General features: G+C 38.7%; 1 protein-coding gene across 1 annotated transcript in view; it reads left to right on the forward strand.

The window, feature by feature from the left end:
• Positions 1 to 20,882, forward strand: part of LOC26535340 (angiopoietin-2) — a 193,271-nt gene that overhangs the window by 145,288 nt on the left and 27,101 nt on the right. The window contains exon 6 of the mRNA XM_039371515.1: positions 18,428 to 18,614. Coding sequence (XP_039227449.1) covers positions 18,428 to 18,614 — 187 coding nt within the window. The remainder of the gene's footprint in view (positions 1 to 18,427; positions 18,615 to 20,882) is intronic.

A 20,882-nucleotide genomic window follows, 5' to 3' on the forward strand; every position in this document is an offset into this window, starting at 1 on the left:
TAAACACGGTCGTCCATATTCGCGCACGAAAGTCATGGCATCCTGTATATATTCTTGCATATGACGTGGACTGCCTGAATGATGATGGTAAAATGACGGAGTTCATTGATGACAATAGCGTAAAAACGTGTAAAATTAATTTTTATGCACATCATTATATTTTTTTTTTTATATGGTGTCCATTTTGCAACACCCAGTTTTATGACACTATTATAATTCAAATGGCACTATTATATGTGAAATCAAAAAACTTACCATACAAAAACTTTTCGATTTTCTGTGTACGAACTAATGTTTGGCATTTATCACTTTTTTTTTTTTTTTTTTTTTGTAAATGAACATCTTTTTGTTTAAAATATAGTTCAAAATATAGTATTTGTAGAAGCCATGAGCTATGCACTCATGATTTAAATTACACTAATGAGACCCACGGCACGTAAGTCCAGCTGTCAATAAAGCTGAGATCTCATTGGCGGGAGCTGAAAAAAATAAAAAAATGTTTGGGGTGGACATCCCTTATCGGTTAGGGGTACGAAAAATATATGTTAGCCGATTGCCAGGCCTACAGAATATACTCTCCAAATTTCTTAAAAATCGGTCAAGTAGTTTCGGAGGAGTTCGGTTACTAACAGTGTGACAGCAGAATTTTATATATAAGATATATATTCTCGAACAGGATCAATGGCCAATCTGGCCATGTCCGTCTGTCTGTCCGTCCGTATAAACGTCGAGATTTCAGGAACTATAAATGTTGAGATAAAGCATACAGACTCCAGACACATAGACGCAACGCAAGTCTGTCGATTCATATTGCCACGCGCACTCCAATGCGCACAAACCGCCCAAAATTGCCACGCCCACACTTTTGAAAAAGAATTTGATATTTTTCTTTTTTTATTGGTATTGTACATTTTTCTCTAAATTTACCAAAAATCTTTTTGCTACGCCCACTCTATCGCCCACAAGCCGCCTAAAATTTAAATTTGTCTTAGCACTTCCACTAGCTGAGTAACGGGTAACAGATAGTCGGAGAACTCGACTATAGCGTTCTCTTTTGTTATACCCGTTACTCGTAGAGTAAAAGTGTATACTAAATTCGTTGAAAAGTATGTAACAGACAGAAGGAAGCGTTTCCGACCATATAAAGTATATATATTCTTAATCAGGATTAATAGCCGAGTGGCCATGTCCGTGTGTCCGTCCGTCTGTCTGTCTGTCCGTATGAACGCTGAGATATAGAAGCAGCGCAAGTTTGTCGATTCATGTTGCCACGCCCACTTTAACGCCTACAAACCGCTCAAAACTGCCACGCCCACACTTTTGAAAAATGTTTTGATATCATTTTTGTATTGGTCTTGTAAATTTCTATCTATTTGCCAAAAAACTTTTTGCCACGCCCACTCCAACGCCCACTAACCGCCAAAAACTGTCAGTGTTGAAGACTCTCCTTCGCACTTCCACTAGCTGAGTAACAGGTATCAGATCGTCGGGGAACTCGACTATAGCGTTCTCTCTTGTTTTGAACTCATATCATGCTGTACCTCTGAACCCTCTGTATTGCCTGGAACGCCTGCTGCTCTTCTTGCACGGGATATTAGTAAATATATTGTGTTTCTAGAAGCCGCTCGAAATCTTTGTTCCTTGCCGTGCTCTGCTCGACTATGGATCTCAACTGCACCTTATAACATCCCGATTCGCAAATAAGCTTAAATTTGAGATGGTAAAATCGGCAGCATGTATTACTGGAATAGGCGATTCTAGTTTTGAGACAGATGGTTCGTTCATAAACATTTCAATGCACTTTCAATCGTCTAACGTGTAGTTACACGACCAACATCACTGCAGTCATTGGCTTCAATGAATGTCAGCTGTGATACTGACACTTGGAACTGAAACCCAAAAATTAACCCAAAGTTATATAGTTCTCAGCGCAAAGATTTGCTGATTCTTCCCTTCTCTTGTCGTCTCTTCTTCGAACTGCTGCTATTTCAATTGCTGCTATTGGCGACCTACAGCATCAACGAAAAACCAGTAGTAAAATTCCGTCAAAAAGCCTCTCTTGGAAAATCTCCGCCCACTAAAGGACCATCTAGCTCACGTGCCTTGTGAAACCCACGCTTCCAACAAGGGGAGTTTGTCGGGTCTCGCAGGCGCAAGAAATTTCTATTATATTATTTTTTTGTAAGCATGCCAACTTTTGAGAAACAGTTCAACAGCATTATCTTTGTTAACTATGTAGATCAGCTGCGTGAGCGTCTCATTTCATTTCATCCTCTCTCTATTTCTATTACTTTCGCACATACTCCTTTGGCGCAGCGTTCTACTGTTTGCTCTATAATTAAGTCACTTTGCAATCAATACAACTCTCGCTTTCATACCCTATGAAACGCAACGGAAAATAAACCAAATCGTTTGAATTCGCTACAAAACCATTATTTTTATTTTCGCAAAAATAAAAAAACTTTTTAGCTTAACACTTTCCTTTCATTTGTTTTCGAAATTCCCAAACAAATCCCCCGGAAATTCCTTGGGCTTTCCTCTAGAATTTCTTGGGAAAAACAATGCTTCAGGAAAATATTTTTCCTAAATTCCTGAAGCGAGGTTTTTCTCAATAACTTTAAATTCCTGTTTGGAAAATTTGATGTCTACTCTGCACAAGTCTTTCCGAACGTTGCCACGCCCACAAAACAACCAAAACTGCCACGCCTACACATTTGAAAAATGTTTTGATATTTTTTATTTTATTATTAGTCTTGCCAATTCTTTCGGAATACTAAAACATTTTGGATACGCCCCTTCTTACGCCCACATACCGCTCTAACATGGCCCCACTTGTGAATTTTTAATATATTTTGAAATGAGCTGATTTTTGTGGTTTGCTCACTACGAAATACGTGCGGCTAGCTCAGAAGATTTCGTGTGCTCGTCCCACGAAATATATATCAAACGGTTACCAGTAACAACACTTAGCAGTTCTCATTTCCTTGATCTTTATTCTGACTTGATTTCTTACTGTGATTCGATTCTTCTGTGGTGGGTCTGCTCTTCCGTCGTGGAAGTAATCGCTCGCCAGGTACAGCCGCGGGCACGCGTGATTAATGGCGATGAGGTGGGCTGTGGCATAGGGAAGCGTTGCCGTTACAGACTATGGTAAACAGGTGCTGGGCTCTCAAGGCGAACGTCTCGCTAGCCGCAACCTTCCGTCCCTTGCTCTGTCCGGCCGGTTCCATCAGACTCCTGCTCAGTACCTACCGAGACTCCACGCAATCGCACGGTTTACGCCGCAGTCCCTGTAGCAAGACGCACAGTGAAAGATGAACGTTCCAACCGAAGTCTTTCCTCTAGCTGGTGCGGACGGATTTGTATGGTCTGCTCATAGGCTTCGTTCTGTGTCTCGCCGCTCTCGTCGTCCTATAAGGTGCGGATCGTGTTGCTTAGTGCCCGACGCTTGGGCTAAGGACTGCCGTCGGATGCGGACTCACGTTAGCTAACGGCTGCGGTCCCCAAGGCAATCGCCTAGTGAAATAACAACACGTCAACCCCCACGTCTGTACTAAGACAATCGCCTGGTTTCCGTACGTAATCTGCAAGACAGTCGACCGTACCTTCACCACAATTCCCGCCTCTCACTTGGGTCCTTGTTAGGTTTGGCCCCTCATTTTAAACGCTTGCGGACTCGCCGGGCTAACGCCATTACCTGGTCTCAATTGGCGAGGCGTCTCAACCTAACCGTTCTTCGTCTTGATGGACCTCATCTACCTGTGTCTAATGCGGAGACTGGTTTTACCGTTCTACCCGGTCCGTTTTTCCAAACTCCCTACGGATTCCGTTTCTGCGAATTCTGTACGGATTCCGTTTCTCCAAACTTCATTTTTCCGACTCCTTGGTTACGCGTTGATTTGTTGCGTAAATGAAAACAGGCAGGCCCTCCTTTATCAATACATCTGCATTTGTGTGGAGTTTTAACGTCTCACGCACTCTTACGAACACAAACCGCCCAAAACTGTCACGCCCAACCTTTAGGAAAATGTTGAGATTATTTTATATGCCTAAACAATTTCTCTTGGTGCGCAAAAAATATTTTGGCCACGCCAACCTTTCCGCCCAAGACCGCCCAGAACTGTAGCGCCCAAACTTTTGTAAAAGTTGGTAATTTTTTTTTGTTACCATTTGTCGTGCAAAGTTCAATCCATATGCCTAAAACGTTTTGGACGTTTTCTACTTTAACGCTAAAAAATGTTTAATTATTTTTATAATTTGTGTACCCCTTCTTCGCAGAGTAAAACTGATAGTCGGGAAACTCGACTATGGTATTCTCTCTTCTTTTATTTGTTTTGCCAATATCTATAGCTTTGCCAAAAAAATGTTGAGATATCTTTCTATCACTTTCACTATCTAAGAAAATGAGTAGTCGATGAAATTGACTATAGCTTCCTCAATGTTTTTTTCTAGATACAATTAAAACCGAACATGGTATACTTGGAAATAACACAATGACGTAGGAGCAATAATAAACATCAAGAATGATATAATGATATATTATTATTATTATTGAGAAATTAACGCATAATTAAAATTATGCGGAATTTTGGATTAGCTATATTAGCTATATATTATATGTACAAGTGAGGTTCTTATTTTACGGTTAATAACTATGTAATAGTTTTTTAAAGCTAATTTATTTATGTGTAGTGTTGATATTTATGGATATGATTTTTTATTTTTATTTTTGCTTATGTTGTATGGTAAAGTTTTGTATTTTTTAAGAATTGTATTGTTTGGTGAATGTTTTCAAATGAGGTGATTTCTCTAATAGTTTGTTTTTTCAAGAGGTTCGATCTGTTTTGCAAAAGGTCAGGGCAGTCGAGTAATATATGTTGTAATGTTATGTTGGTGTTGCAGGTTGTGCAGATTGGTGGTGGAGTTTTATTGAGTATGTGGCTGTGGGTTAGATTGGTGTGTCCTAGTCTTATTCTTGTGAATTTTATTGAGTCTGATCGTGAGATATTTTTCGTCGGAGTGCTGTCGTGGCTAATATTTTTGTAGTGGATTGAGGAGTTGTTAAAAATTGAAGTTTTAAAGGTTTCAGTGCTCAGTTTGATGTGTTCCAAGATATCTGATGTGTTGAAGTTTTTTTGGGTAATCAAAGGGAAATTATGTGCGTTTTTTGCTGTTTCGTCCGCGAGCTTGTTTCCTGGAATCCCGCAGTGTCCCGGGACCCATAGAATTAAGATTTTATTTCTCTTGTATTTGTTTAGGATATTTCTGATGGAGGTGGTGTAGCAGTTATACCCGTTACTCGTAGAGTAAAAGGGTATACTAGATTCGTTGAAAAGTATGTAACAGGCAGAAGGAAGCGTTTCCGACCATATAAAGTATATATATTCTTGATCAGGATCAGTAGCCGAGTCGATCTGGCCATGTCCGTCTGTCCGTCCGCCGTCCGTCCGTCTGTCCGTCCGTCTGTCCGTCCGTATGAACGTCGAGATCTCAGGAACTACAAAAGCTAGAAAGTTGAGATTAAATATACAGACTCCAGGGACATAGACGCAGCGCAAGTTTGTCGATTCAGGTTGCCACGCCCACTCTAACGCCCACAAACCGCCCAAAACTGCCACGCCCACATTTTTGAAAAATGTTTTAATATTTTTTTAATTTTGTATTGGTCTTGTAAATTTCTATCAATTTGCAAAAAACTTTTTGCCACGCCCACTCTAACGCCCACAAACCGCCCAAAGCTGCCACGCCCACACTTTTGAAAAATGTTTTAATATTTTTTTAATTTTGTATTGGTCTTGTAAATTTCTATCAATTTGCAAAAAAACTTTTTGCCACGCCCACTCTAACGCCCACAAACCGCCCAAAGCTGCCACGCCCACACTTTTGAAAAATGTTTTGATATTTTTTCAATTTTGTATTTGTCTTGTAAATTTCTATCTATTTGCCAAAAAACTTTTGGCCACGCCCTCTCTAACGCCCACAAACCGCAAAAACTGTCCTTCGCACTTACACCAGCTGAGTAACGGGTATCCGATAGTCGGGGAACTCGACTATAGCGTTCTCTCTTGTTTATACTGCAATTAAATCATTTTTCAACTCTTGTGTTCCGATGTACTATCCGTCTACCTCTTACAAACCTCCTTGGTTTAATAAAGAGTTGACACATCTATGAAATGTTAAGTCCAGACTTTATATAAAATTTAAAAATACCGGTTCTCAATCTATATTTTCTAAATATGTAAGTGCTCGGTTAAATTTTACCGTGCTTAACGCTCAGTGTTATAAGAATTATTTAAACCGTTGTAAGTTCCTATTCGCACAGGATCCCAAACAGTTTTATAATTTCGATAACACTAAGCGCAAAACTACCAGTTAACCTTCCTCGCTATTTTTTGTAAATACTTCGGTAACATCGGATCAAGCAATAGCCGATCTATTTGCCAAGTTTTTTCAAACCACATATTCTACGTTACCTCATTCCGAACGGCTTTCCGAACGAATTTAATATTCTGTCCCACTTTAAACGAAAGCTCACTGCTTTATGATCTTCAGCGAGTTAAGCCTGTCTTTTCGCCAGATCCCGACGGAATTCCTGGCTGTGTGCTTAGATTCTGTGCGGAAGCCTTGTGCAAACCTCTACTAAAACTGTTTAACTTATCTCTGGAATCTACACAGTTCCCCCAAATATGGAAGGAGTCCTTTGTGATCCCTCTCCATAAAAAAGGTAGCAAATCGGATGCAAGCAATTACAGAGGAATCTCCAAATTGTCTGCTATCCCTAAGCTTTTTGAAAACGTTATCACTCCGCATTTGCAGCACCTTTGTAGGTCAATTATATCACCATGTCAGCATGGGTTCATGAAACGCAGATCAACAACTACTAACCTTCTGGAGCTAACCTCCTTCGTAGTACAGGCCTTCAAAAATAATCTTTGAACAGATATCATTTATACGGATTTTAGTAAAGCATTAAACTTGTTAATCATTCACTTTTAACGACCTTCCCTTAATAATAAATGTACGCTGATGATGTAAAATTATGCTTTCTATATAAGGACATTTCTCGCCATTTGGACTTACAATCCGATCTAGATTGCTTTCAAAGAATCAAAGAACTGGTTCCGTGATAACTTATTAAACTTAAATGGCTCTAAGTGTAAAGTTATGACCTTTTATCGTGCCAACTCAATGCTCGCAACTTACACTTTAAGTGGGTGCTCTTTGGACAGAATATTACATGTTGATGATCTTGGTGTTCTTCTTGACCCTAACCTTAAATTTTCAGACCATATTTCGTCTATTGTCAATAGGGCCAGGGGTGTGCTTGGTATTATAAAACGGTGGTCAAAGGAATTTTATGATCCTTACATGACCAAAACCTTATTTATTTCTCTAGTCCATCCGATCCTCGAGTATGGATCACCTGTTTGGAGTCCACAATATGAAGTTTACTCCGACCGAATTGAATCGGTTCAAAAGAACTTCTTACTTTTTGCCTTACGGCGCCTTAATTGGGATGCAAACCTTAGATTACCTCCTTATTCAAGTAGATTAATGTTAATTAACTTACCCTCCTTAGCTAATCGTAGAACGATGCTTGGAACAGTCTTTATTATACCCGTTACTCGTAGAGTAAAAGGGTATACTAGATTCGTTGAAAAGTATGTAACAGGTAGAAGGAAGGGTTTCCGACATTATAAAGTATATATATTCTTGATCAGGACCAATAGCCGAGTGGATATGACCATGTCCGTCTGTCTGTCCGTCCGTATTACCGCTGTGATCTCAGGAACTACAAAGCTAGAAAGTTGAGATTAAGCATGCAGACTCCAGAGACATAGACGCAGCGCCCACTCTAACGCCTACAAATCGCCCAAAACTGCCACGCCCACACTTTTGAAAAATGTTTTGATATTTTTTCATTTTTGTATTGGTCTTGTAAATTTCTATTGATTTGCCAAAAAACTTTCTGCCACGCCCACTATAACGCCTACAAACCGCCAAAAACTGTGTTTAAGACTCTCCTTCTCCCTTCCACTAGCTGAGTAACGGGTATCAGATTGTCGGGGAACTCGACTACAGCGTTCTCTCTTATTATACCCGTTACTCGTAGAGTAAAAGGGTATACTAGATTCGTTGAAAAGTATATAACAGGCAGAAGGAAGCGTTTCCGACCATATAAAGTATATATATTCTTGATCAGGATCAATAGCCGAGTCGACTTGGCCATGTCCGTCTGTCCGTCCGTCTGTCCGTCTGTCTGTCCGTATGAACGTCGAGATCTCAGGAACTACAAATGCTAGAAAGTTGAGATTAGTAATACGGACGCCAGGGACATAGACGCAGCGCAAGTTTGTCGAATCATGCTGCCACGCCCACTCTAACGCCCACAAACCGCCCAAAACTGCCACGCCCACACATTTGAAAAATGTTTTAATACTTATTTATTTATATTTGCCAAAAAAATGTTGGCCACGCCCACTCTAACGCCCACAAACCGCCAAAAACTGTCCTTCGCACTTACATTAGCTGAGTAACGGGTATCAGATAGACGGGGAACTCGACTATAGCGTTCTCTCTTGTTTTTAACCTTATTCGTGGTGAAGTGGATAGTCCCGACTTGGTTAGTCGGCTAAACTTCACTGTTCCAAGCAGATTTACTAGAAATTACGTACCTCTAATTTTAAATCATTGTAGATCTAACTATGAGTTGCATGATCCCTAGAGAGTATTATGTTCTGACTATAATAGATTCTATCCAATTATCTCTAATTCTGACTCCTTGCCGTTTTTAAAGCGATCAATACTAACGTAGTTAGAATTCTTAGATCTTGCTACTATATACATATATTTCCTTGTCCTTTACTGTCTTCGAGCAGTACGATACACGGCAGCGCCCCTCGGTCGGTTGGGCGGGAGGTGTGGCCGTGGGACTTGCGCGTAAAAAAAAAAATATATATATATATATATTTTCACCTCGGAACTTTCCATTGAAAATGCTGGCTGCTAATGTGAGCTCCAATCTTTAATTCTAAAAGCGGTGGCATGCCTGGGTAATCCAATGAGTTTAAAAACTCTGTGGGAAAACTAACAGCTTCGCGTTCTACACAAACTTTATCAATAGGATTGTATGCTACTGAGTTCCCTGGCAACAACTTGTTGTATGTCTCAGCGTCCTGTTTAATGCCGCAAGAGAATGTTTGTGTGCCATAGTACATTCATCCCAGATGATTATTTTACATTGCTTCAGCACTCTGGCCATGGACAATTGTTTTTTTATGTTGCACACCGGGTCAGGGTTATTTTGAGTGCAAGGCATACATCTTTATATGTTGCATACTGTTGTCCATCCACCGTATGTACATATATCTTGAAATGATAACGGGCCAGTAACATTAACCAACAACAGTCGAAGATAAAAGCACTCAGTCTGCCTTGGATTGTCTGTAAACACCCTCCCCAAGGCGTTCGAATTGAATAAATTGGGACATGTATCAACTGGTAAGCCTTGCTTGCGGGGAGTCCAAATTTTTGTTTGAGCCCATGTGAAATAGCGTGGTACTTCTGAATAGAGTAATGTTCGTGCAAAGGCCCCATAATCATCCGCACGATTACACAATTCAAAAAATGCAATGAGTGTAGTTTTTGGTGGATTTATCGCAAGGTTAATAGATTTTTCGTTCGTTAAAAATACACGCAGTCCATTTTCAAGATGGACGACTAATTGAATAACTGCTGGATCCCGCTCATGTATAGGAAATCCAAAGATACGCCAAGCAGCTTCGTTGATTAATTTGAGGAGCATTAGCAGTGGTATTTTCCACTCTAAACACGGACATGTCACTGCCTTTATGGACATACTTGCAAATGTATTTGATGCTCTCGACAGGATTCAAGGTTAATATGAGCATTATATGTCTTGCTCAGCAAAGGCTAATATGGCACCACCCAACGATTGTTTATGTCAATTTCTGTGTTGTTGATGGTTTCAATAAATGATCGCCCACCATTACCGGTATTCCTCCTACGATAATAATCCAATAATCCGTCGAGATTTGTTATGGTATCGTTAGTGAAATTTTTTGGGAAATGTTTGGTACATTTCTATCTACCATGCTAGGCGATGAAGGATTGAGAATACCGCATGGACCATGAATCATGTTTGCTGTAACAATATCAAACAGCAATTGGTCTGTAGACGGATCTAGAATATCCGCGGAAATTATATTATCGATTTCAGGTTGGATTTTGTCGGCTAACCAAACCAAAATGTGTGCATGAGGTAATCCTCGCTTTTGCCATTCAACCGAATACAGCCAGCAACGTGTGGGACCAAATACATGTAATTTAGTAATTAAATTTATGAAAGACTTCAACTTCTGTCTGAACACACGTGCTGTAATGTCATGACGATGTATAGCATTTTGTCATGACAAAAGCAAACATATAATCTCTGGCCAGTTCGGGTTACATGTAAACGTGATAAATAAACACGGTCGTCCATATTCGCGCACGAAAGTCATGGCATCCTGTATATATTCTTGCATATGACGTGGACTGCCTGAATGATGATGGTAAAATGACGGAGTTCATTGATGACAATAGCGTAAAAACGTGTAAAATTAATTTTTATGCACATCATTATATTTTTTTTTTTATATGGTGTCCATTTTGCAACACCCAGTTTTATGACACTATTATAATTCAAATGGCACTATTATATGTGAAATCAAAAAACTTACCATACAAAAACTTTTCGATTTTCTGTGTACGAACTAATGTTTGGCATTTATCACTTTTTTTTCTTTTTTTTTTTTAAATGAACATCTTTTTGTTTAAAATATAGTTCAAAATATAGTATTTGTAGAAGCCATGAGCTATGCACTCATGATTTAAATTACACTAATGAGACCCACGGCACGTAAGTCCAGCTGTCAATAAAGCTGAGATCTCATTGGCGGGAGCTGAAAAAAATAAAAAAATGTTTGGGGTGGACATCCCTTATCGGTTAGGGGTACGAAAAATATATGTTAGCCGATTGCCAGGCCTACAGAATATACTCTCCAAATTTCTTAAAAATCGGTCAAGTAGTTTCGGAGGAGTTCGGTTACTAACAGTGTGACAGCAGAATTATATATATAAGATATATATTCTCGAACAGGATCAATGGCCAATCTGGCCATGTCCGTCTGTCTGTCCGTCCGTATAAACGTCGAGATCTCAGGAACTATAAATGTTGAGATAAAGCATACAGACTCCAGACACATAGACGCAACGCAAGTCTGTCGATTCATATTGCCACGCGCACTCCAACGCGCACAAACCGCCCAAAATTGCCACGCCCACACTTTTGAAAAAGAATTTGATATTTTTCTTTTTTTATTGGTATTGTACATTTTTCTCTAAATTTACCAAAAATCTTTTTGCTACGCCCACTCTATCGCCCACAAGCCGCCTAAAATTTAAACTTGTCTTAGCACTTCCACTAGTTGAGTAACGGGTAACAGATAGTCGGAGAACTCGACTATAGCGTTCTCTTTTGTTATACCCGTTACTCGTAGAGTAAAAGGGTATACTAGATTCGTTGAAAAGTATGTAACAGGCAGAAGGAAGCGTTTCCGACCATATAAAGTATATATATTCTTGATCAGGATCAATAGCCGAGTCCATGTCCGTATGAACGTCGAGATCTCAGGAACTACAAAAGCTAGAAAGTTGAGATTAAGCATTCTGACTGCAGAGACATAGACGCAGCGCAAGTTTGTCACGCCTACTTGCCACGCCCACTCTAACGCCCAAAAACCGCTCAAAACTTCCACGCCCACACTTTTGAAAAATGTTTTGATATTTTTTCATTTTTGTATGGGTCTTGTAAATTTCTATCGATTTGCCACTAATCTAAACTTTTTGCCACGCCCACTCTAACGCCCACTAATCGCCAAAAACTGTCAGTGTTGAAGACTTCGCACTTCCACTAGCTGAGTGGACTCGACTTGTTACTTCTGAAAAACTTTCGGACATTTTTTAATTTTACTTATAAGATTCAAAACAAAAATAAAGTCATGGAAATGATTGTGAAGCACCAGCAAACTAAGCTACGCAAGTAAAAATTGTTACCTGCTTGTAGCTAAAATGAGCACTTTGGATTTCGTTTTGGTGTGTCAACCGATAATTTTCCGCAAAATCAGTTTGAAGAATGAGCTCGCATGGCTTTAGGTTGATAAGCCTACTATTTCGCTTGGAAAATACTTCTTAAATAATTCATAAGTTTCAGACACTTTCATTAACATAAAGCGCTTAGCCACTACTTTTTCCTCAACAATAATGGTGTCTTTTTTTCCTGCAGCTTGCACACTTATATAATCGTTTTTATAAAATTTTATGATGGCATCCACTAAGCTATCTGGTATTATTTTGTTGGACTGCTTTATATTTTTATGTTGTTCATTCTTATTATATATCTTTCCAAGAATTTCCAAAACTTTTGGCTTTTTGTAAAAGTCTTTGAGCAACGCTCTCTCCACTTTTTTTAGTGCTTTCGCTAAAGTTTGATAGCAACTATAAGACTCGGCTTGTTGTTGGCGTGTGCAAGACTCATCGTTTTTGGCACCCCTCCTTTTGTAGTAAGCGATCATATTTTCGTTTTACCTCAATAATTATGCTTTCACTTTTAGCCATCCTTTTCCACGTAATTCTGACCTTTCACATTCTTTCCTTATTCTTCAATTTAATTAATTTGTTTTTCACCTTGCGTTCATTCATCTACATTAATTAAAAGTTTTTTAAGGAAAAAAATACTTTTTTTTACTTACCACGCGACTCACTTTAAACAATTTTCAAAAATAACGATGTGCGTTTAATTAACAAAACTAAATTTTATTAAATTTGATGTCCAAATATATGTTTGGACACAAGATTTAAATTTCACTGGACAAGAACTTTAGGTGCACTGATAACAAATGTTCTTTTTCGATGTCGCACTTGACATTAAGAGAATCTGAAAGGCCCATGAGAAATTTACCGTAATTAGCTATCGCATCGTTTCTTTCATATTTTTTTTATATATTCTTTAACTATTTACATAGATGTAAAATAAGGAATGTCGATTCATAGTAACTCTATTTAAGAAAAAGAATCAAATCAAAACGTAACCTATAAATGTGTTAAAAAGAACTTTTGCACTTCTTCGGCTTTGCATCGCAATATTTCAAAATGTGTTACAATTAAATGTAAAAAATGCTTATATTACTTAAATTTACTTTATAGACTTTGAAATTTTTGGCGGCGGTTGTACTTTCTGGAGAATTGTCCATATTAAGCATTTAAAAAAAAACTAAGGCAAGAGCTAATTGAATTAAGGCAAGCATAAGACTGTTGGCGATCAAATAATATTTTTCCGGGAAACCTAAACTGGCTGTGCATCTTTTTAGCGGCCTTCTCGTCCTTTTTGTTTAGCTCCAGCTCAGGTCACAGAAACGAGAATCTTCTCCTCAGGCAGCATAGTCGAACAAGAGTTCTTGCCAGAGCCACATTTGCATACAACCGGAAGCACACATTTGTTAGGACTCCACAATCTCTTCTGACCCAGCCAGGTCCTTGGCTTTTCATTTTCCTGTATCCTCAGTGTGTGGCAGTGTGGATCTCCGCCTCGCACTGCTTAGCCACTCCTATGCTCACCAAACAATTCATCGACTGAATTGTCACTGTTCTCACTGAGGGGTATCTTGTTGACTGGTGCGCGTTTTCACTAACGGGTCTCTTATTCTCATCCGTTTCTTATTGACTGGCCCCGAGCTGCGCTTGCGCCGTCCTTTCATGGGCTGCGGCGATCCCGTTATATTCCTTTTCCGCTCGGCCGCAGTTATTCAAGGTCCACAAATGTCTCGTTAAATCACGGTGTGTCCTCTCTGTAGATTTCCGAAGCTTACACCGTTACCATTGGACCCCTGTGCCTTTCGTCGCCTAAAGTCCGATGTCCAGGGTGGACCCGTTAATTCACGATCTCTATGATTTGCCGCGGTCCGAGGTCCCATTTGACCTGGCTGCCCTCGACTCCTCCCGCGTTCCTTCTTCGCTGTTGCTAGGCCTTTTTCCTGCACCTCTGTGGGGAGTCTTCAGGCTCCTCACAACGTAGTAGTGTTACCAATGTGATAAACCAATGTTAGATACACCATACTTCAATGAACTATTTTGTAACTATTTTTTATTCTACTACTATTATTACTCCGATCCAGTAAAGTATTCTTGATCAGGATAACTAGCCGAGCCGATCGGGGCATGCGCGTCTGTCTGTCCCTCTCTCTTTGTGTAAGTCGAGATCTCTAGAACTTTACATACATGCTAGAATGTTAGGCTAAGTACCATTTTAAAAGATTATCACGCGCACCTATTCCGTATCCCACTCCTATGCTCACCAAACAGCGTAAAACCTCTCCCCAAACGCCAGGTATGCATCATACATAAATGTGACCATTACCTATACCTAACATTCCATTACAGTAAATCCTACTACAAAATAATGAATTCTACCTCAACTAAGCCATAGTCGCTACCGATCAGTGACCATTTGCTAAGGTGTTTATTTTGAGTAGTACCTTATCTGGTTCAATTGGCATAGGTGCCACATCTACAACTAACCCCGGCTTGGAAGTGCTCCACTTCGATCACTACTGCAGCAAGGTTTAATACTTTTCCATAAGGTCGAGAATTAACTACCGCAGATATGTGGCAAAGAAGGGTTCTCATCTCATCAAAGGACAAAACGGAAGAGCCCACAGCACGGTAGAAGTGATGCTTTGCTGTCTTAACTGCATCTTCCCAAATTAGCGCCACAGTTCAAACGTTGGACCAAATTTGTCGTGGCCTCCTTCTTGTGCATATGAACCGTTAAAGTGCGAAAATATGTTTAATTCGACTTTGAGTAAGGCTGTTCGGAATTAGGTAACGTGGAATCCGCCATTTTGTTGCAGGAGTAAGGATCGGACCAAACAAAGCCAGATATATAATTATTTAGCATAAGAAAGTTTGCCTTAAGTAATCGAACAAGAGATTTTCAAATATAATTTACTTGTGACAACGATAGGACGAAAAGCCGACAATAAAGTCAGGAATGATGATATTTAATTTATATTTCTGTGGAGCTCGTAGTGCCAGTCATATAATATATATATATATCTCGCTTAAAACTATTAATGAATCCCTTTCGGACATTTTATTTAAACCGAGAAACGAAAGTTTGTTTCTTAAGTGGAACCATCGTGAAACGATTTGGCAACGTAATTTGTGTTTCTGAAGGGCCAACTTGTGCCGGTCGTCGGGACTTAATATGTCCCGGGAAACTAATAAGGACATGCGGAATCACTGTATGAAAAACCTGTGCAGCCAAACCGGAATCTCTAACAATCCGATTAGCTGCCGATCTAAGCAACATTTATGGATTTGCTGCGGTCGACAGCTGATCAGCTGTGGGAGTCCTTTTGACTATTTGCCGGAGACTGCATGGCGTTCCCCATAGACAGCCTACCACCAGCGCCTTCTTGGCGGTTTAGTGGTTCCTCTAATGGCTTAAGGCTATTAAACTGCAAATGTAGCAGAAGCAGATCATCAGCTCGACGAAACCACGCCAAAACTTCAAAGACACCAAGAATCGAAGCAAAAAAAAATCGGAGCGCAGAAAAAACACGACGCTCTGCTTTAAAGTCAGAAGACGAAGTTTATCATTTATATCATCGCGATCAAAAAGTTATATTTTTTTTGTATGACTCAGAAGGGATTTTAAACATTCATAAAACGAGACGACCACATCTTTCTGCTGCCACAGAAAAAAATTATTTTTATACCCATTACTCGTAGGGTAAGGGTGTAAGGGTAAGGGTATACTAGATTCGTTGAAAAGTATGTAACAAACAGAAGGAAGCGTTTCCGTCCATATAATATATACTTGTTCACTCTTGATCAAGAGCCGGGTCGATCTGGCCATGTCCGCTTGTAAGTCCGTCTGTCTGTCCGTCTCTATGAGCGTCGAGAACTCAGGAACTATAAAAGCAAGAGATTATTGATACAGATTTCAAAGACAAAGACGCAGCACAAGCTTATTAACTTATATGCCACGCCCACTCCAACACCCACAAACCATTTTTATACCCGTTACTCGTAGAGTTATGAGATTAGGCATGCACACTCCAGAGACATAGACGCAGCGCCAGTTTGTTGATTCATATTGCCACGCGCACTCTATCGCCCACAAACCTCCCAAAGCTGCCACGCCCAAACTTATGTAAAATAGTTTGATATTTTTTCATTTTGATGGAGAGTGTGCAAGAGATACAAAAAAAAATAGTTTATCAAGTTTAACATTGAAAAAATCTTATTGTCCTATACGTCGTAATGTAAGTATATAACAGGTAGACATAGTAGCAACGCAAGTTTGCCTCAGCGTCCACTCAACGCCCACTGCACAGTGGTTACGCCCATAGGCCAAAAATGAAAAAAAAAATGTTTCCAAATATCTACGAAAAGTAACCAGATTGTCCCAAAAATGCCCAAATATGTGTATGGCAAAACCCGTTTTGCCTTAACTCTATCGGGACATTCTAAAAATATAGTGTAAAGGGAGATCAACTGTTCATTTTTGCAGCACAGCGGAGTTTTGATTGCTTTTCGTCGCAACAAAAGTGAATTTCAAGGTGGTCAAACGTGCGATTGATAGGTTCAATTTTAATTATTTAAAATGAATTTTAAAGTTTCAAGTATTTACTTTAATAAATTCTTATTGTGAAATTCATTGAATTGATCTATCATATTTGGTGAATTTTTGATGGATTATACCTTTTTTGTGTATTATGTGAACGTAATTTTCCTAGTTTAAGTAAACTTTTAGATATATTGCCCCCCGATCCCCCCTTAATGAGTTATATCACCGTATTTGTCAATGTTTTAAGGAAATAAAAATCGTAAACCTAGCTGCAAATATTTGCAAACATACGTGTAAACAATAATAAACTCAAGCTGTCTTGCAGTCTTCAAGGTCAAGTTTTCGCCGTATTTTGCTGCTTGTCCTATGTTACGCGTTAAAAATAAAGTGTTTTTAAAATGGAATTATTTAATATTACAAATAAAGGTATTTACTGTAACTTTTTGCAGTTTTAGAGTTTCTGACGTTGTTTTAGTTTATTTAGTGAGCAAAGACCTGTGTCTTTTTAAGTATTAAAGGTTAAGTGAACTCATTTTTCACTTAGATTTTCAAAAGTAATGCGCACCTGATAGCACGATGAAATTAATTTTAAAATATTGGTAAATGTTTATAGATAATGTTTAAAAAAATGTCAGCTGCAGAACTTTGCAGATGGCTTAGTTATCTTACACAAAAGAATATACCCTGGCCTGCCATAATTGAAAATGCTCTCATATCGATCGGCGAGTTGTCAGAGGAAGCAGCTGAATCCAGAAATACCGATACAAAAAAATTTCGACAACAAATACCGATTTATTTTACCGTCTATTAATAACTTTAGATCCTTTAGTAACGGGACAGCGAAAATTGCCACCTAAACACAAATCAATATAAAAAAAATCTGTTTTCTGTTTGTTATTGTAACATTATTATATACGTCTTTATTAAAACTTTTGCTTTATATATAAATGCGAAATCGATGTTCCTTAGTATCTCTAATTATTTTTTGTATTTCTTGATATATATATTATCCTTTTGTTGGATTTTTTCTTTATAAAAAAAATTAAAACATATACAATTATAATCTTTCATATTAACAAAATTGAAGCCTACTTTTAGGTGTGTTATTTGGTTTTTGCTTTTTGGTGGGCGTAAAACTAACGAGCAAGCCCATTTTTTAGATTTTTTCCAATTCTTATTTTTCAAAGAACTTACAGTAAAAATTTCATAACGATATGTCTGCTAGGAGTATTTTTGCCCGCTTTCCCCATATAGGCGCAACCACTGTGCACTGTATTGAATATTTGTTTGATTTTTTATTTTATTAAAAATATTTATTTTGAACATTTTATCCAACCAAACTTTTATGCTCACAAACCACCGATAAAAATGTTAACATTAATTGCTCGTATAAAAGTTACAAATGCAAAACAAATGTCACTTTTCAAAATATATACCTATTAGGATATAACTGCTCATATAGAGTATAATAAAGATACACTTATACTAACAGTGCGAAATTACGGGTTTAAAATCTAGTGAGAATCGGTACCTTAACATGCAAGTTTGAATGTTACTCTAACTAAAACAATACACTCTCAAAAACTATTCGGCAATTATTTGGCTTGTTTTAATAAAAGATGTCCAAAAACTATTTTGGATATGTCTTATTCACGTCGTTCAAAACTAAGCTTAATACATTATTCAGACTAAATATATAAGAATCAATACTGTAATTATATCTCTTATTTTTAGATATGCCCAGTACTCACATTTTAAAATACACTCAGAAGCAGATTATTATAAACTTGAAATAGACGGATATGAAGGCAACGCTGGAGATTCGTTAAATGACCCTTGGTACGGCTCAAATAATAGTCCATTTTCAACATACAATAAAGATAATGATCGAAGCTCGCTCAATTGCGCAAGCATGTTGAAGGTATGTTTACATTTATATATACATTTTGCGTTTATAAATATATAATTATTGACTCGTAGAGTAAAAGCAAAGACATTAGAATAACAAGATACGTAACGCCCAAAGATTTTTTTGCACACGTTTTTTTTGTGCGGGCTCTAGAGCTAGCTCCAGACTCTCTCAAAATTTTGTTCAAAAGCCAAAAAGCGGAGAGCTCTAGAGCCAGCAAATCTCTTGTACGCATACAGCGACAGCTGACCACTGTATTGGTGCACACGTATGCACATGCATTGTAAAAATGACAAAATATGCCCTTCATTTTAGAAGTTCTTAGACTTTAAATCTATATAATTTTTTATAAATTGCCACCACTTAAAAACTCTAGTTTTTCATTGCCTTAACAATTATTCAAATTCAACATAGAAATAATAATAGCGCAATCTATGTACATAATAATGCATAATAATTTTCAAATATGATAATAATTATTAGAATAATTATTATTAGAGTATTCACCGTGCGACGTGTGAAAAATATAAAAAAAATATGATTCTTCGGGTTATGTCTGCACTTCGTGCTTCAAGAAATCAATTTTGCAAAAAAAAGTTCCCATATTTTCATGTATTTTATAAATCATATTTTTGATTATGAAATATTTATTTTTTTAAATGTAAAAGTGGTCATACAATATGGTGTGATAAATAGTACATTTTAAAATCGAAAATTAATTTTTTTAGAGGCAGTTTTCTCAATTTGTATCCAATTTCGACAAATACTTTTTTTTATATTTGTTTTCACTGAAAATGCTAATATGATACATATTTATTGTTTTAAAAACAATCTCTCGTATCTCGTATCTCTTGCCTGGGAATTTCGGGATGGGACGTGGGAGAACCCGATCTCTTTTGATTCTGATAGAGAACATATTCAAGAACAACACCTCATACTCCAAACCCTGGGAATGGTAGGGAATCGATTTATATACTCCATCAAAGTTGAAAAATATTTGAAAATTAGTACTTCGGCAAAACAGGTATTCCTGCACTTGCAAAGAATATTATATATTTATTCTACCTTTATTTTACCGAGATTTAATGAACCTTTGCATACAGACCGCAAATCGACCGGACAAGCAGCATACTGAACACCCAGCCCACCAATGCTAAACGAAGCATGAAAAATCTCGATTGTCCGGTCCATCCTGGCAGGTGGGGTAGAATCTAGCTTGGGGAAAATGACACAAGAAGTGTGCACACGAAAAATTTATTATGATTGAGGTGTGTGGGTGAGAGCGCTTAAGAACGGATTGAAAGCGGACACAGTTTCGACACTGACCGTTTTAAATAACTCTATGCTTTAACCGTTACTACTCGGACTAACGCATCCGTACCTGGGTGCAACTCGACGACGTCATAGTAAACATTGTGACGGCGGAAATTGGTCATCCTTGATGATGAGAAGGTCGTTGAGCTGAAAACCTTCAGCTTCCTGGCACCACTTGGGTTTCTGCTGCAGATGAGCTTGCCAGTCTCGACTCCAGGCCATACAAAAATGTCGCATCATGGTTTGATAAATGAGAATCTGCTTCACGAAGGACTTGAATTGTGGTCGATTTTCCGGAGCAGCCAACAAGGAGACCCCAATAAAAAAATGAGCTAGCGTGAGCACCTCTGCATCAGCTGTAAAAGGGCAAAGCGACCGTGAGTTGAGGCATTCTTATATGCTTATGACCACCGTTGAAAGCTCCTCATAGGTCAGACGCCGATCCGCAACGACCCCCTTAAGGTGATGTTTCACCGACTGCACATTAGCCTCCCATAGCCCACTAAAATTGGGCGACTGAGGTGGTTTGAAGTGCCATGTGGTCCGCTGAGAAGCAAGCTTGGGGGCTATGAGCTTCTCGTAATCATCCTTGAGCCTGCCCTAGAACGCCTTCGTTAAATTGTCCGCGCCTACAAATTTGTTTCCGTTGTCACTGTAGAGATGCTGAACCATTCCTCGTTGACCGGCGAATCTGTTCAAAGCCAGAACAAAATGCTCCGTCGTGAGGCCTGTCACCGCTTCTATCCCATATAAAAGCTTGTCCCTCGCAAGCGAGCTGCCTTCAGCTCTACACCGCCTGTGTAGTAAAATCCAGTAGCCAGGAGCGATGTAATAGAGCTGTGTCGGAGCGATTGTCCTGGTCCGAAAGCACCTCACACCTTTCCGTACAACTGTTTGGACGGTTCGTCTTTCTGTCAGTATCCAGAACCGCTGGCGAGTGTGTGCCAAAGTCAGCTGCGCACCTCC

The sequence above is a fragment of the Drosophila yakuba genome, chromosome 2L, assembly GCF_016746365.2.
Source record: "Drosophila yakuba strain Tai18E2 chromosome 2L, Prin_Dyak_Tai18E2_2.1, whole genome shotgun sequence".
Lineage (NCBI taxonomy): Eukaryota > Metazoa > Arthropoda > Insecta > Diptera > Drosophilidae > Drosophila > Drosophila yakuba.